General features: G+C 47.9%; 1 protein-coding gene across 1 annotated transcript; it reads right to left on the bottom strand.

The window, feature by feature from the left end:
* Positions 1 to 9,825: 9,825 nt before the first annotated feature.
* Positions 9,826 to 14,637, bottom strand: sp7 (Sp7 transcription factor). Its single transcript, XM_064956878.1, has 2 exons — positions 14,557 to 14,637; positions 9,826 to 12,622 (listed from the first exon to the last, which is right to left on the bottom strand). The coding sequence occupies exons 1-2, from the start codon at positions 14,575 to 14,577 to the stop codon at positions 11,270 to 11,272; spliced, it is 1,374 nt and encodes a 457-aa protein (XP_064812950.1). The 5' UTR covers positions 14,578 to 14,637; the 3' UTR covers positions 9,826 to 11,269.
* Positions 14,638 to 18,062: the final 3,425 nt, after the last annotated feature.

The raw sequence follows: 18,062 nt of genomic DNA, 5'->3' as shown, positions 1-18,062 counted from the left end.
GGGAGGGGGGGGTAGGGTAGGTGGGGAGGGGGTAGGGGGGGAGGTGGGGAGGGGGTAGGTGGTGGGGCAAGGGGGGGGAAGGGGGTAAGGTAGAGTGGGGAGAGGGGGGGTAGGGTGTAGGGGGGGGAAGGGGTAGGGGAAGGGGGTAAGGGAAGGGGGGAGGGGGAAGGTAGAGGGGGTAGGGGGTAAGGGAGTGGGGGGGGTAGGGGGTAAGGTAGAGTGGGGAGGGGAGGGGAGGGGGTAAGGGGGTAGGGGTAGGGGTAAGGTAGAGTGGGGAGGGGGTAGGGGGTAAGGGGGTAGGGGTAAGGTAGAGTGGGGAGGGGGTAGGGGGGTAAGGGGAAGGGGTGGGGGTAAGGTAGGGAGTGTAGAGGGGGTAGTGGGTAGAGTGGGGGAAGGGGTAAGGGGGTAGGGGGTAAGGTAGAGTGGGGAGGGGGTAGGGGAAGGTAAGGGGGGGGGTAGAGTGTAGAGGGGGTAGGTGGGTAGGGGGAAGGGGTAGGGGGGGGGTGATGAGTGAGTGGGGATGGTGTAGGGTGGGGGTAATGTAGAGTGGGGAGGGGGTGGGGGTAATGTAGAGTGGGGTGGGGGTAGGGGGTAATGTAAAGTGGGCAGGGGGGGGTAGGGGGTGATGTAGAGTGGGCAGGGCGCAGGGGGTAGGGGTAATGTAAAGTGGGGAGGAGGTAGGGGGTGGTAATGTAGAGTGGGGAGGGGGTAGGAGGTAATGTAGAGTGGGGAGGGGGTAGGGGGTGATGTAGAGTGGGGAGGGGGTAGGGGGTAATGTAGAGTGGGTAGGGGGTAATGTAGAGTGGGGAGGGGTTAGGGGTAAGGTAGAGTGGGGAGGGGGAGGGGGTAATGTAGAGTGGGCAGGGGAGGGGGTGATGTAGAGTGGGGAAGGGGTAGAGTATGGGGAGGGGGTAGGGGGTAATGTAGGGTGGGGTGGGGGTAGGGGGTAATGTAAAGGGTGGGGAAGGGGTAGGGGGTGATGTAGAGTGGGGGGCGCAGGGGGTAGGGGTAATGTGTGGGGAGGAGGTAGGTGGTGGGTGGGGAGGGGGTAGGGGTAATGTAGAGTGGGGAGGGGGTAGGGGGGGAGAGGGGTAGGGGGTAATGTAGAGTGGGGAGGGGGTATGTAGACTGGGGGGGATAATGTAGAGTGGGGAGGGGGTAGGGGGTAATGTAGAGTAGGGGGTGATGGAGTGGGGGGGTAGGGGGGAGGGGGTAGGGGGTAAGGTAGAGTGGGGAGGGTAATGTAGGGGGGGGGGAGGGGGGGTAATGTAGAGTGGGGAGGGGGTAGGGGGTAATGTAGAGTGGGGAGGGGTAGGGGGTAATGTAGAGTGGGGAGGGGGTTGGGGGTAATGTGGAGTGGGGAGGGGGTTGGGGGTAATGTAGAGTGGGGAGGGGGTTGGGGGTAATGTGGCGTGGGGAGGGGGTAGGGGGTAATGTAGAGTGGGGAGGGGGTAGGGGGTAATGTAGAGTGGGGTTGGGGGGTTGGGGAGGGGTTGGGGGTAATGTGGCGTGGGGAGGGGTTGGGGGTAATGTAGTGGCGTGGGGAGGGGGTAGGGGGTAATGTAGAGTGGGGAGGGGGTAGGGGGTAATGTAGAGTGGGGAGGGGGTAGGGGGTAATGTGGTGTGGGGAGGGGGTAGGGGGTAATGTAGAGTGGGGAGGGGGTAGATAAAATGTAAAAGCACCCAGGGGCTGCCAGTCGAGGAACCCTTTGTTACAATCTGACCAGATCCTCAGTTTATCGCCTGCTGTCCGTTACAGAATATATTTATATTTTTATGACCTTATTCGAAGCTTCCCAGGTTTTGAAATGAAAAAGTCAAAAGGTTAAGGTTACCATCACCACTGTTGCTGTGCTAGCTGGCTGGGGTTGCTATGTGAAACAGGGAGCAAAACATCAGTCGTACAATCTACTGACCCTTCTGACCCCCCCCTACCCCATCCCCCCACCTCCTCTCCCTCCTCCTCTACCCCCATCCCTCCCCTACCCCCTCTCCCCATCCTCTCCCCTCCCCCCTCTACATCCCCATCCCTCCTCCTCCTACCCCCTCTCCCCATCCTCTCCACGCCTCTCCCCCTCTCCCCATCCACATCCTCCTCCTCCTCCCCCCCTCCTTCCTCAGGACTGTCTCCCAGTCTCTGGTGGGTAGGGAGGGGAGGGGTTCAGGACAGTCTCAGGGGTTAGGAGAACAGGACAGTCTCTGATGGGTAGGGAGGGGTTAGGATAACAGGACAGTCTCTGGTGGGTAGGGAGGGGAGGGGGAGGGGTTAGGAGAACAGGACAGTCTCTGGTGGGTAGGGAGGGGTTAGGATAACAGGACAGTCCCCAGTCTCTGGTGGGTAGGGAGGGGGAGGGGTTAGGAGAACAGGACAGTCTCTGATGGGTAGGGAGGGGTTAGGATAACAGGACAGTCTCTGATGGGTAGGGAGGGGTTAGGATAACAGGACAGTCTCTGGTGGGTAGGGAGGGGAGGGGTTAGGATAACAGGACAGTCTCTGGTGGGTAGGGAGGGGAGGGGTTAGGAGAACAGGACAGTCCCCAGGACAGTCTCTGATGGGTGGAAGAGGACAGTCTCAGGGGTTAGGATAACAGGACAGTCTCTGGTGGGTAGGGAGGGGGGGGTTAGGAGAACAGGACAGTCTCTGGTGGGTAGGGAGGGGGAGGGGTTAGGAGAACAGGACAGTCTCTGGTGGGTAGGGAGGGGAGGGGTTAGGAGAACAGGACAGTCTCTGGTGGGTAGGGAGGGGTTAGGAGAACAGGACAGTCTCTGATGGGTAGAGAGGGGGAGGGGTTACGAGAACAGGACAGTCTCTGGTGGGTAGGGAGGGAGGGGTTAGGATAACAGGACAGTCTCTGATGGGTAGGGGAGGGGGGAGAACAGGACAGTCTCTGATGGGTAGGGAGGGGAGGGGAGGGGTTACGAGAACAGGACAGTCTCTGTGGGTGGGGAGGGGTTAGGAGAACAGGACAGTCTCTGATGGGTAGGGAGGGGAGGGGGGGGGAGAACAGGACAGTCTCTGATGGGTAGGGAGGGGGAGGGGTTACGAGAACAGGACAGTCTCTGGTGGGTAGGGGGGGTTAGGAGAACAGGACAGTCTCTGATGGGTTAGTCTCTGGTGGGAGGGAGTCTCTGGTGGGGGGAGGGGTTACGAGAACAGGACAGTCTCTGGTGGGTAGGGAGGGGGAGGGGCAGGTTTGAAATCCTTTAGTGAAGCCTCTCTGTACTGTGTTCTGTAATGTAATGTTTTGTGGTTTGAACGATGGATGTCCTTCGTCTATACATAATGATTATGACATTGTGTGAAACAAGTCTCAACTTTACCATTCTAAATCATTAGAGGGAAAAATGTACACAAGCTATTTTTGCCACTTTGTATATTTTCTCGTCAACCACCCGTATTATCCTTCATTTCTTTACTAAAGAAAAGGTATTTAGTACCTTTTTTATCAACAACGCTAATATCCATGTTCCTCAGGCCTCCAATCACTCTCTACGCCTGTTTTAGCCCACAAACCCCACTCTTGACTGGGGCCAATTATAAGCTAGCTACACTAGACTAAACCTCAGTAAACCATACCTTCAGACTAGTCCTCTCCTCTGACTAAACCTCAGTAAACCATACCTTCAGACTAGTCCTCTCCTCTGACTAAACCTCAGTAAACCATACCTTCAGACTAGTCCTCTCCTCTAACTAAACCTCAGTAAACCATACCTTTAGACTAGTCCTCTCCTCTAACTAAACCTCAGTAAACCTAATAAACCTTCAGACTAGTCCTCTCCTCTAACTAAACCTCAGTAAACCATACCTTCAGACTAGTCCTCTCCTCTAACTAAACCTCAGTAAACCATACCTTTAGACTAGTCCTCTCCTCTCCTCTAACTAAACCTCAGTAAACCATACCTTCAGACTAGTCCTCTCCTCTAACTAAACCTCAGTAAACCATACCTTCAGACTAGTCCTCTCCTCTAACTAAACCTCAGTAAACCATACCTTCAGACTAGTCCTCTAGACTCCTCTAACTAAACCTCAGTAAACCATACCTTCAGACTAGTCCTCTCCTCTAACTAAACCTCAGTAAACTCTAACTAAACCTTCAGACTAGTCCTCTCTCTAACTCTAACTAAACCTCACTAAACCTCAGTAAACCATACCTTCAGACTAGTCCTCTCCTCTAACTAAACCTCAGTAAACCATACCTTCAGACTAGTCCTCTCCTCTAACTAAACCTCAGTAAACCATACCTTCAGACTAGTCCTCTCCTCTAACTAAACCTCAGTAAACCATACCTTCAGACTAGTCCTCTCCTCTAACTAAACCTCAGTAAACCATACCTTCAGACTAGTCCTCTCCTCTAACTAAACCTCAGTAAACCATAAACCTCTAACTAAACCTCAGTAAACCATACCTTCAGACTAGTCCTCTCCTCTAACTAAACCTCAGTAAACCATACCTTCAGACTAGTCCTCTCCTCTAACTAAACCTCAGTAAACCATACCTTCAGACTAGTCCTCTCCCTCTAAACCTCAGTAAACCATACCTTCAGACAGTCTCTCTCCTCTAACTAAACCTCAGTAAACCATACCTTCAGACTCCTCTCCTCTAACTAAACCTCAGTAAACCATACCTTCAGACTAGTCCTCTCCTCTCCTCTAACTAAACCTCAGTAAACCATACCTTCAGACTAGTCCTCTCCTCTCCTCTAACTAAACCTCAGTAAACCATACCTTTAGAACCTAATAAACCCTTCAGACTAGTCCTCTCCTCTCTCTAACTAAACCTCAGTAAAATACCTCAGACTAGTCCTCTCTTCTCCTCTAACTAAACCTCAGTAAACCATACCTTCAGACTAGTCCTCTCCTCTAACTAAACCTCAGTAAACCATACCTTCAGACTAGTCCTCTCCTCTAACTAAACCTCAGTAAAAACCTTCAGACAGTCCTCTCTCCTCTAACTAAACTCAGTAAACCATTTAGACTAGTCCTCTCCTCTAACTAAACCTCAGTAAACCATACCTTCAGACTAGTCCTCTCCTCTAACTAAACCTCAGTAAACCATACCTTTAGACTAGTCCTCTCCTCTAACTAAACCTCAGTAAACCATACCTTCAGACTAGTCCTCTCCTCTAACTAAACCTCAGTAAACCATACCTTCAGACTAGTCCTCTCCTCTAACTAAACCTCAGTAAACCATACCTTCAGACTGAAAAAAACAAACATTTGAAAGAGACAAAAACGGGAAAAAAATATATGATTTCCCTCCAAGCCGTGTGTTTGCACTCGCAAGTATGGGTGACATTTTGCGATGAACAAGGGCTGCGTTTTTCGTCCTCTTCTCTGACTAATAGTACTGTTTGTCCATTTTGAGACGTCATAGCTAGTTTACACAAAACTAATCATCTCTCGTTGAATGACAACATATACTTTATTGAAGAATCCCTACAGCTGACCAATCACGGACGAAGGGGTGTAGTCTGCGCCTCTCCAACTTCATTTGACCTTTAGAAAAAAAAATTGTCTGCCCGAAAAGCCGGGAAGAAAACAGAAGGCCAAAACTAACAAAAGCGTTACAAAATGTCATCACTCTATATGCACGAACTCTTCCAATGTGTTTAGGCTGGGACGCCTAGAGTCCCTTCTGTCAGCTCACACCATCCAGGACTCTTTCCAGGCGTCTCTCTCTACATTTAATGGAAGACTTTTGTGTGTACACCTCCCTCAGCAAATCATGCAATTACTACCCCTCCATCCCTACTTCCCTCTCCCCCTGTCACTTCTACCCCCGTTCTCTTCTTCCACTCCTTCCCCCCTTGCCCCTCCTTGCCCCATTCCCTCCTCCCCTCTCCCCCCTTCACTTCTACCCCCATTCCCTCCCTCCCTCCCTCCTTCCACTCCTTCCTTTCCTCGTTCCTTTCTTCCCCTCCTTCCCTCCATCCCTCTTCCCTCCTTCCCTCTTTCCCTCCCTTCTTCCCTCCCTCCCTCCTTCCCTCCCTCGCTCACTCCTTCCCTCCCTCCCTCCTTCGCTAAATCCCTCCCTCCCTCCCTCCTTCCCTCCCTCCCTCCCTCCCTCCCTCCCTCCCTCCTTCGCTCCCTCCTTCGCTCCCTCCTTCCTTCCCTCCCTCACTCCCTCCCTCCTTCCCCTCCGTCCCTCCATCCCTCTTTCCTCCTTCCTTCACTTTACTAGACCATAGCTGGGTCTAATTAACAATGTGAGGCTGGAGAGGGGCCTAATTGTCTCAGGTGTAACTACAGTGGGGTAACTACAGTGGGGTAACTACAGTGGGGTAACTACAGTGGGGTAACTACAGTGGCATAGCTACAGTGGGGTAACTACAGTGGCATAACTACAGTGGGGGTAACTACAGTGGGGTAACTACAGTGGGGTAACTACAGTGGCATACCTACAGTGGGGTAACTACAGTGGCATAACTACAGTGGGGGTAACTACAGTGGGGTAACTACAGTGGGGGTAACTACAGTGGGGTAACTACAGTGGGGTAACTACAGTGGGGTAACTACAGTGGGGTAACACAGTGGGGGTAACTACAGTGGCGTAACACAGTGGAGGTAACTACAGCGGTGTAACTACAGTGGGGGTAACTACAGTGGGGTAACTACAGTGGGGGTAACTACAGTGGGGTAACTAAAATGGGGTATCTACAGTGGGGTAACACAGTGGGGGTAACTACAGTGGCGTAACTACAGTGGCATAACTACAGTGGGGTAACTACAGTGGGGTAACTACAGTGGGGTAACTACAGTGGGGTAACTACAGTGGCATACCTACAGTGGGGTAACTACAGTGGGGTAACTACAGTGGGGGTGACTACAGTGGGGTAACTACAGTGGGGTAACTACAGTGGGGGTAACTACAGTGGGGTAACTACAGTGGGGTAACTACAGTGGCATACCTACAGTGGGGTAACTACAGTGGGCGTAACTACAGTGGGCGTAATTACAGTGGGGTAACTACAGTGGCGTAACTACAGTGGGGGTAACTACAGTGGGGTAACTACAGTGGGGTAACTACAGTGGGGGTAACTACAGTGGCATACCTACAGTGGGGTAACTACAGTGGCATAACTACAGTGGGGGTAACTACAGTGGGGTAACTACAGTGGGGGTAACTACAGTGGGGTAACTACAGTGGGGTAACTACAGTGGGGTAACACAGTGGGGGTAACTACAGTGGGGTAACTACTGTGGCATACCTACAGGGGGTAACTACAGTGGGGTAACTACAGTGGGGTAACTACAGTGGCATACCTACAGTGGGGTAACTACAGTGGCATAACTACAGTGGGGGTAACTACAGTGGGGTAACTACAGTGGGGGTAACTACAGTGGGGTAACTACAATGGGGTAACTACAGTGGGGTAACACAGTGGGGGTAACTACAGTGGCGTAACTACAGTGGGGTAACTACAGTGGGGTAACTACAGTGGGGGTAACTACAGTGGGGTAACTACAGTGGGGTAACTACAGTGGGGTAACTACAGTGGGGTAACTACAGTGGGGGTAACTACAGTGGGGTAACTACAGTGGGGGTAACTACAGTGGGGGTAACTACAGTGGGGTAACTACATTGGGGTAACTACAGTGGGGTAACTACAGTGGCATACCTACAGTGGGGTAACTACAGTGGGGTAACTGCAGTGGGGGTAACTATGGTGGGGTAACTACAGTGGGGTAACTACAGTGGCATACCTACAGTGGGGTAACTACAGTGGGCGTAACTACAGTGGGCGTAATTACAGTGGGGTAACTACAGTGGGGTAACTACAGTGGGGTAACTACAGTGGGGGTAACTACAGTGGGGTAACTACATTGGGGTAACTACAGTGGGGTAACTACATTGGGGTAACTACAGTGGGGTAACTACAGTGGGGGTAACTACAGTGGGGTAACTACAGTGGGGTAAATACAGTGGGCGCAACTACAGTGGGGTAACTACAGTGGGGTAACTACAGTGGGGTTAATACAGTGGGGTAACTACAGTGGGGGTAACTACAGTGGGGGTAACTACAGTGGGGTAACTACAGTGGTGTAACTACAGTGGGGTAACTACATTGGGGTAACTACAGTGGTGTAACTACAGTGGGCGTAATTACAGTGGGGTAACTACAGTGGGGTAACTACAGTGGGGTAACTACAGTGGGGTAACTACATTGGGGTAACTACAGTGGGGTAACTACAATAGGGTAACTACAGTGGGGTAACTACAGTGGGGTAACTACAGTGGGGTAATTACAGTGCGGTAACTACAGTGGGGTAACTACAGTGGCACTGTCAAAAGGGTAATTGTGTCGACTGACCAGAGTTCATCTCAGTCGATCGCTTTGTTTGCTCCGCCCGCAAGAAGATAATGAAGAAATTTTGGTTAAGAGGGAGGTCAAGAAGATAATGAAGGTATTTTGGTTAAGAGGGAGGCAAGAAGATAATGAAGGTATTTTGGTTAAGAGGGAGGCAAGAAGATAATGAAGGTATTTTGGTTAAGAGGGAGGCAAGAAGATAATGAAGGTATTTTGGTTAAGAGCGAGGCAAGAAGATAATGAAGATATTTTGGTTAAGAGGGAGGCAAGAAGATAATGAAGGTATTTTGGTTAAGAGGGAGGCAAGAAGAGCAAGTTGGACGGAATACAGTAAGAATATGACAAGAGAGAGAGAGAGGGATTTTAGAGGAGAGGGGGATTTTAGAGGAGAGAGGGGTGGGGATTTTAGAGGAGAGAGGGGTGGGGATTTTAGAGGAGAGAGGGAGATTTTAGAGGAGAGAAGGATGGAGAGATGAAAGAGGAAGAGAGGGATGGAGAGATGGAGGAAGAGAGAGAGGGATGGAGAGATGGAGGAAGAGAGGGATGGAGAGATGAAGGAGGAAGAGAGGGATGGAGAGATGAAGGAGGAAGAGAGGGATGGAGAGATGAAGGAGGAAGAGAGGGAGGGAGAGATGGAGGAGGAAGAGAGGCAGGGAGAAATTAAGGAGGAAGAGAAGCATGGAGAGATGAAAGAGGAAGAGAGGGAGGGAGAGATGAAAGAGGAAGAGAGGCATGGAGAGATGAAAGAGGAAGTGAGGGATGGAGAGATGAAGGAAGAAGAGAGGGATGGAGAGATGAAAGAGGAAGAGAGGGATGGAGAGATGAATGAGGAAGAGAGGGATGGAGAGATGAAAGAGGAAGAGAGGGATGGAGAGATGAAAGAAGAAGAGAGGGATGGAGAGATGAAGGAGGAAGACAGGCAGGGAAAGATGGAGGAAGAGAGGGAGGGAGAGATGAAGGAGGAAGAGAGGGATGGAGAGATGAAAGAGGAAGAGAGGGATGGAGAGATGAAGAGGAAGAGAGGGATGGAGAGATGAGAGGAAGAGAGGGATGGAGAAATGAAAGAGGAAGAGAGGGATGGAGAGATGAAGGAGGAAGACAGGCAGGGAGAGATGGAGGAAGAGAGGGAGGTAGAGGTGAAGGAGGAAGAGGCAGGGAGAGATGGAGGAAGAGAGGGATGGAGAGATGAAGGAGGAAGAGAGGCAGGGAGAGATGAAGGAGGAAGAGAGGGAGGGAGAGATGAAGGAAAAAGAGAGGCAGGGAGAGATGGAGGAAGAGAGGGAGGGTGAGATGAAGGAAAAAGAGAGGCAGGGAGAGATGAAAGAGGAAAGAGAAGAGTTGAACGTGTCAAGTCTATGTAGTATTTTTCCTTTAGACTTTTGGGATGGCTTGCTACCTCTGCAAGATAAACCTTTATGGAATCAAGTGGGGAGATGAGACTTATAGGTTTGGAAAAATAAAAATAACACCAATGAACAAAGTCAATAGCTTTTTTTTTCTTTTTACTGAAGCACCATTCCATGTCACAACACTGAAGACATACTCCTATACCAAGCTCATGCTGAATTACGGGTTCCTTAGTTAGCTCATTCCACATCCTGCAAACGTTCCAACTAATATTCTTCATGAAGTTCAATCACAAAATATCAGGAGTTTATTATCCTAAATATCCATCATGCATTGCTGTGATAAACTTTGGACTTTCTTTGAAGACGTGAACATATACCATCTGATTTCTGCCGTACTTTAATCGGTGTTTCTTAATGTTATTGTTGTAAGTGTCATTTTCATTACAGTTGGAAAAAAAAGTTTATCGACAAACTAGAGAAAGGTCAGAAAAATAACACACCTGACATTACAGCAATAAAGTACCTGAAGGAGAACGTCTTCATCACTGTCAACGTGGCAGGTGTGCAGACTTCACAATAGAATAGTTATGTAGAAAATAGCAAGAAACAATTCATTTCAAGATCTATAAATACATCTTCAAACACGATAGCACCAACAACATCACCGTGGTTATAATCAATAAATAAAAGAGAAAAAAAAGAATCTTAATTTACTAAATTATCAATGGCTTTATCTCGCCATTATTATCCAACAATGCACTGCCTGAAAAATGCACGATAATCTTTAATGCTTATAATTTAAAACATAAATTAGATTATTTGTGTATATCTAAAAATTAAATAAGACATGATAGGAAGAGCACAGACTCAAATCCCAAAACAAGACGTACCCAATATCAGAGACTGGTTCTTACTGAGCCAATAATGTACCATAGCAAAGCAATGCTCCATTACGTCCCTCATACTAGATACACACATTTTCTTCTTGTTTTTCCCCCCTCTGATCTTACAGATTGAATTTAGTGGTTTGTTTTACTGAAAATTAAGAAATAGTGTGTGAGGTGTGTTGTGTGTGTGCGTGTGTGCGTGTGTGCGTGTGTGCGTGTGTGTGTGTGTGTGTGTGTGTGTGTGTGTGTGTGTGTGTGTGTGTGTGTGTGTGTGTGTGTGTGTGTGTGTGTGTGTGTGTGTGTGTGTGTGTGTGGTGTGTGTGTGGGTGGGTGGGTGTGTGTGTGTGTGTGTGTGTGTGTGTGTGTGTGTGTGTGTGTGTGTGTGTGTGGGTGTGTGTGTGTGTGTGTGTGTGTGTGTGTGTGTGTGTGTGTGTGTGTGTGTGTGTGTGTGTGTGTGTGTGTGTGTGTGTGTGTGTGTGTGTGTGTGTGTGTGTGTGTGTAAGTCCACAGAATGGGTATTTCTCGACCAGCCTGGCCAGTTATCTTGAAAGTCATTACAAACTATGTCAAATGCATCCTTTGACAATTAATGTCAAACGCGTGGGCAGCATGTACAAAGACTAAATAATGCTGTTTGTTTTTAGATATATAGTAAACTTTGCACCACAACGGTGCCACACTAACTGAACAAAACATCTCTATAAGACCACAACATACGCTGAAGTTAAATCTCCAGCAGTCCACTGCTGGTCTCTACCCCGTTGGCTGAGCCAGTCTTCTCCTCTCCGTTGGTAGTCGTCTCACTAGGGACGTTGTTATTCTGCACGGCCGTGTTGAGGTTATTGGGGTCTGCCGTCTCCTCGTTGTTCCTGGGGTCCTGGGCCTCTCCCTCCCCGGTCTTGGCCTGCTGCAGGGCAGACTCTGCGTGGGTCTTCTGGTGCTTGCTGAGGTGGTCGCTGCGGGTGAATCTCTTGTTACACAGCAGGCAGGTGAACTTCTTCTCCCGGGTGTGCGTGCGGACGTGCCTCTCCAGCTCGTCGGAACGTGTGAAACGTTTCCCGCAGAACAGCCAGTTGCAGACGAAAGGTCTCTCCCCAGTGTGCCAGCGGAGGTGGGCCTTGAGATGCGAGGCTTTACCATAGACCTTCCCACAGCCCGGGATGTGGCAGCTATGAACGGGCTTCTTCCTCAGGGATGCAGCCGAGGCTCCAAGCCGCTCCAGCTCCTGGCAGTTGGGACAGTCACAGTTGGACCGGCCAGTGGTGGTTCCCCCACCGTAACCCCGTGATCCACCAGCAGGCTTCAGGCCCATCTGATTCTCCATCAGCCCCCCGCCAGACACTGGCTTGGGCTTGTACATGTCCTGAGGCAGCATGTGCTGGGAGGACTGGAGGAGGTGTGATGTGGACCCCAGGCCCACCGAGGGGTACTGAGCTGGGTTCAGAGAGGTGAAGTCAGTGGTGTAGCTGGGCAGCTGGGGGCTGAGGGAGGCTTGGGGAGGGACGGGTTGGAGGGAGCCCTGGAGGCCGTCGGACTGGGGCTGGGCAGCACTTAGCCAGTTGGTATTTGGGTGGACGTCCCACCAGGAGGACGTGGTGTTGGAGGGGGCGGCGGTGATGCCGGGGTGGATGCCTGCCTTGTACCAGGAGCCGTAGGGGTGAGTCATGTCCAGGGAAGTGTAGACGCTGGTCAGACAGTCGGCCGTGGCGTGGGCCTTGGACACCAGCAGGGACTGGTCCTGGCCCTGGGACATGGAGGTCTGGAAAGAGTGGGAGAAGGGGTTGTACTCGGACGTATACCCCCCAGAGGATGGAGGAGGGCTGCCAGTGGGTGTGAGTAACCCACCCGCTGAGCTGAAGGAACCAGTGTAGGAGTTCTCCATGCTCTCTCCTCCTCCTCTGCTGTTTCTCTGTCCCTGGAGCTCTGAGCTCATGGTGTACTGCTTCTTGACTGGAGCGGAGCTGCCGGGACCGGCCTTGCCCGGGGTGGCTGAGTCCCTCACCGGGCTGGTGCTGCCAAACTTGTTGCAGGTAGCGGTTAGCATAGCAAGAGGACTGGAACCATAGCGAGCTTCCTCCTAGAAGGGAGAGGAGACAAGAGAGATCAGACAGAGGAAATGGCTGCTGCTGCTTCTGTCAGTGTCTAATCACAACAGTATGCTAGGCTGTTGCTTTCCCCTATACATTGGTCACAGAACAGTGGAGATTTACTTTGGTTTCAGTTCATTTCAAATTAAATTTGTGTTGATGAAAATATATGCCTGCTTGTTTCGGCAAACAGACAGAATAATTCAATACAAAGGGAAAATAGGAATTAAATGTGACAAAACTGTATCTGAATAATGTACATTTAAAAACACTATTTACGTCAACTAAATTGTTCTCAGCAACAGTATTGTTGTCAGTTGAAATCTTGCCAAACATGTTAGTCCTGAATGGTCACCATGACATCTGAAACGGTTGATTTATTTATGCCCTTTCAACAATGGCGCATTTTTCCACAAACGGACTCTCTCCTCATTGTCCTGTCTTAACATGAGATTTTATAAAGATGTGTCAATCACCAGATTAAGATTATTCGAACAACAATGCAACTACCTTTGAAGAACTCGTATTGAGCAGGTCGTGCATTTGGCTACATGGCCTTAATCCTATAATTTGAGATCAGCGTGTCAAGTGGGACAAACGCGCAGGTCAAATCAACAGGAGATTTGCTCCAATATCTAATTTACACGCGCATCTCAGGACAAGAGCAAGCCAAAGTTGTATAGTGCACATTAAATCATACGATTTGTAGGCTGATATTTCAGCATGTGGTGGACCTAGCCAATGCGTATTAGGTCTATGTCTACTCGTTTATATGGACAGAGATTTCTTCTGTTGCTGAACGTACGTTTTCCCTAAATTACACTACACTGTCAGCCGATACAAGTTATTCCACGCGAGACCATTTAAGGCCTCTAGTCTCGTCCTTAAAGCAGTAACAAAGTCCCTAATCACCAGCTAGCACCCGGGGGCACCACACCGGGGTTGAGTCGAGGGGTGGATTTCCTCCGTCTGCCTGCGAAGCGCCTGCGGTGGATTTAGCGTATCCGGTTGCTGTGGCTCCTGTTTCCAGGTTAATTGTACTCAATCACAGAGATAAAGAGTTAGTTAACTGCGCCTGTAATGCGTTTTTTGTATGTTCAATACCCCCCCCCCCCCCTTGCGTTTTAACTTGTATGTCCTCCGCGTTATAGTGTTGATGACCCGCGGAAATGTAATGATTCTATAATTGCAGTGGAACCAAGTCTACTGTACCGACATAGTCTTATTGGGAGAGGTTTGGCGAGAGATTGCGTTTCGTGTTGATTTGGCTGTGGACTGATTTGTCAGGCATATACCATTTCATACAGTCTGTCTACCAATCAGTAGGTCAGACCACACTTTTCTATATGAATTATATTTGATGCTAACCTGTTATTCACTCATTCGAAGTCCCATTTATTTCTTATATCAACTCATATGTTTGTTATGATAACCAACGGGCGTAAAGGTACCTTTTTAATTGGGGATGTCGGCTAGCGTAGCATATTGGTCTTGGACTGAGGCTGACTATAGAATACATGCCATTAATTTGCGTTAAAGTACATACCCTTTTTTAATGTTTTGGATAAAACCCAAAATAAATGACATAGGCTATGGTATACTTTTAGTCCGAATGTTCAGTTACGCACATCGTTTCTGACAGACGGAGAGACAAATATCATATTTTAGACTACATATTTTACCACAATCAAATCTTGTTTTATGAAAGCATATTGTCAAATGTCAACAGTGCAACCGTTCTTTCTCCGTTTGAACGTTGAACAGTAACCTGGGTCATGACTGATCCTTCAGAGTCGGAGTCTACGCGTGTGCGCTTAGTAACCACGAGAAGCAGTAGCCTAATTCCGCTGGAAAATACAAATGACGCGTAACTGTAAAACAACTTTAAAGTTAACTTAAAAACACAAACAAGTATATTCCATACCTCCAGAATAGATGCGGCCATCCCTGGGAAACAAAATCCCAAGAGTAGATAGTTAAGTCGGTTCTCTTCTCTGCTCGCAGTCCCGGGACAGTTTGAGAGAACTCCGGCATGAGCGCGCAGACGTATTTGGAGAGGCAGAGACCCCGCCCCTTAATTATAGGGTCCGCGCGCTTTGAAGATTCGTTGAAAGCCAATAAAGGAGAGAGGGAATGAAAGGGGATGGAGGGCATGGGAGTAGAAACCATCCCACCTCCCCAAATGCACATTGACAAATCCAGATTCATCTTTGGGAAATGGGTGGTTGAGTGGCTATTATGAATGAATTAAGTATTCAATAATTGTCAGGTAATTTACACTCTATTGGCGTCAAAGCGCCCAGTTTGCTCAGTCCGCTACTCAGTCAGGTTCACTATTTCTTGTTCTTCCAGCATCAGCATCATTATAGGCCTATGGGTATAATATAGCCTACACATAATATAATATAGCCTACATATAATATAATACAGCCTACATATAATATAATATAGCCCACCTGCTAATATTAGGACTAATGTTGACGATCTTTGGCGATAATGATGTAACGACAAGGATCCCTTTTCTTTTTGCGATCGCGTGCGTTATGGTCTCCCTTACTCCCACTACTTCCCTACTGTACCTCTTACAATTAATAATACGATTAGATATAGGCACATTCTCCATTAAAATAACGTTGTTATAATAGGCAGATAATGATGTAAAGCTGCTTGCCTTTCGATAGGTTATTATTGTCGTGACACTGTCGCACACAGTAACATGCTGGCCACGAATAAATCAATAAATTAAACTGGCAGGGCCTGCGGTTAGAACACAGATTTTATTGTTTGGTTTTTAACCGTCTGTCTCTGTTTTCAATATTCTGAAGTGCAGTTAAATGTCTTTTGTAGGCATTAGTTGTAATGGTTTGAAAGGATTCAAACTGTTCGAAATGACAAAGAAATAAAACAAATTAAAGAAATGATTATCACGTCAAATCAAATGAATTCTGACCGCAACTTTTACAACGAAGCTAGTTTGTTTCCTCTTGTAAGAAAAGAACCGATGATTCAAATAGCTCGACTTACATTTGGAAATATTTAACCTACTTTACTCCCGACACAGCTGTATTTAAATCCCTCTTCAGATCTGTTTTAAGCGACTCTATTTCTCAGTGATTTTATTTGATCATTCATTGCGCAAAATGCTGTCATACTGTAGGGCCTACCTCAAACAAAACCGCTGGCTTTCTTGAAACTCCTATATTTTATAGAGCGTAATTTGTACCACCTGGCCTGACCCACTTTTATTAACTTCGATTGATATTCATACTTGAATGACATTTTTTTTTACGGTAAAAGGCCTACAAATAACTATAGCGACGCAACTATGTATAGGCTAGAAAGAGGGGAGATTGAGATGGTTTGTTCAGATTTTCAGATTGTCATTTGAAATGTTTGTAATTTGAAACGTAGGCTAATTACCAGTGCAATTCTGACGAGCGAGTGCGTTCATTTAAAATGCATCTATTTTAGCCACCAGCAACGTCTTTAGTCTCACCGGTTGTGTGCTCGCTCCATTCCTCAGAGCCCCCTTTGTGTTGCTGCAAAGCGCAACCGTGCGCTATTATTTAACAGGTCTTTATCACTATCTTATTAAATAAGTGTGTTTTTGGTAAACACATTGTATTTGGTAAATGCAGTAGCATTTATTTTTTCAAGATGACCACTTTGCCAAATTATCAGCTTTGCTCTATTAAAAAAAAAAATGAATCAATACGATTATAAGAATAAACATGCACAACTTAAATGAGAAAGTGGGGTGAAAACCTGACACCATATAACAGTACACAATTCTCCTGCAGAGAATAGTCTGAGCCTGGTACGTGTCTATGAGAATAACTGTTATTGACCTACAGTAGTAGTATGTCCAAGAGCAAAGAGAGGGGCTGGACACTGAACGAGTTAAACAACAACACAACCAGGCCATGGTAAAACAACATGTTACGTATCTGCATAGATGTGATTCAACATAACAGATGACAACAAAGGACTTGATGAAGTTAATACCCCCCCCCCTCCCCTCCATCTTCGCTATCATGCTGAATCTGACATGATTTCAATGGAGATAAGACAGGTATACTCTGTGTGTGATGTGCTGTGAATACCCCTGTTCTTTGTACTGACGGTTATATTAGCCACATTGATTAGTCTGTATTTACTGGAGAAATAAACAGTAGGCTGGTCTTCGTTTCGGAAGTCTCCTACTAACCTAAACCCTGGTCTTCGTTTCGGGAGTCTCCTACTAACCTAAACCCTGGTCTTCGTTTCAGTAGTCTCCTACGAACCTAAACCCTGGTCTTTGTTTCAGTAGTCTCCTACGAACCTAAACCCTGGTCTTAGTTTCAGTAGTCTCCTACGAACCTAAACCCTGGTCTTAGTTTCAGTAGTCTCCTACGAACCTAAACCCTGGTCTTCGTTTCAATAGTCTCCTACGAACCTAAACCCTGGTCTTAGTTTCAGTAGTCTCCTACGAACCTAAACCCTGGTCTTTGTTTCAGTAGTCTCCTACGAACCTAAACCCTGGTCTTCGTTTCAATAGTCTCCTACGAACCTAAACCCTGGTCTTAGTTTCAGTAGTCTCCTACGAACCTAAACCCTGGTCTTCGTTTCAATAGTCTCCTACGAACCTAAACCCTGGTCTTCGTTTCATATAGTCTCAATAGTCTCCTACGAACCTAAACCCTGGTCTTCGTTTCAATAGTCTCCTACGAACCTAAACCCTGGTCTTAGTTTCAGTAGTCTCCTACGAACCTAAACCCTGGTCTTCGTTTCAGTAGTCTCCTACTAACCTAAACCCTGGTCTTCGTTTCAGTAGTATCCTACGAACCTAAACCCTGGTCTTCGTTTCAGTAGTATCCTACGAACCTAAACCCTGGTCTTCGTTTCAGTAGTATCCTACGAACCTAAACCCTGGTCTTTGTTTCAGTAGTCTCCTACGAACCTAAACCCTGGTCTTCGTTTCGGTAGTCTCCTACTAACCTAAACCCTGGTCTTAGTTTCAGTAGTCTCCTACGAACCTAAACCCTGGTCTTCGTTTCAGTAGTAGTCTCCTACGAACCTAAACCCTGGTCTTCGTTTCAGTAGTATCCTAACCTAAACCCTGGTCTTAGTTTCAGTAGTCTCCTACGAACCTAAACCCTGGTCTTCGTTTCAGTAGTCTCCTACGAACCTAAACCCTGGTCTTCGTTTCAGTAGTCTCCTACGAACCTAAACCCTGGTCTTCGTTTCAGTAGTCTCCTACGAACCTAAACCCTGGTCTTCGTTTCAGTAGTCTCCTACTAACCTAAACCCTGGTCTTTGTTTCGGGAGTCTCCTACGAACCTAAACCCTGGTCTTAGTTTCAGTAGTCTCCTACGAACCTAAACCCTGGTCTTCGTTTCAGTAGTCTCCTACGAACCTAAACCCTGGTCTTCGTTTCGGGAGTCTCCTACT

This window comes from Oncorhynchus masou, chromosome 5 (assembly GCF_036934945.1).
Source record: "Oncorhynchus masou masou isolate Uvic2021 chromosome 5, UVic_Omas_1.1, whole genome shotgun sequence".
In the NCBI taxonomy this organism is placed as follows: Eukaryota; Metazoa; Chordata; class Actinopteri; order Salmoniformes; family Salmonidae; genus Oncorhynchus; species Oncorhynchus masou.
This window is presented reverse-complemented; position numbering and strand designations above follow the sequence as displayed.

What these genes read in the sequence shown, in the direction of transcription:
- sp7 (XM_064956878.1), bottom strand. Translation starts at nt 14,577, where the DNA reads ATGGCCGCATCTATTCTGGAG. An exon ending in TGGCCGCATCTATTCTGGAG is followed by an intron (nt 12,623 to 14,556) that starts GTATGGAATATA and finishes TCTCCCTTCTAG; the next exon opens with GAGGAAGCTCGCTATGGTTC.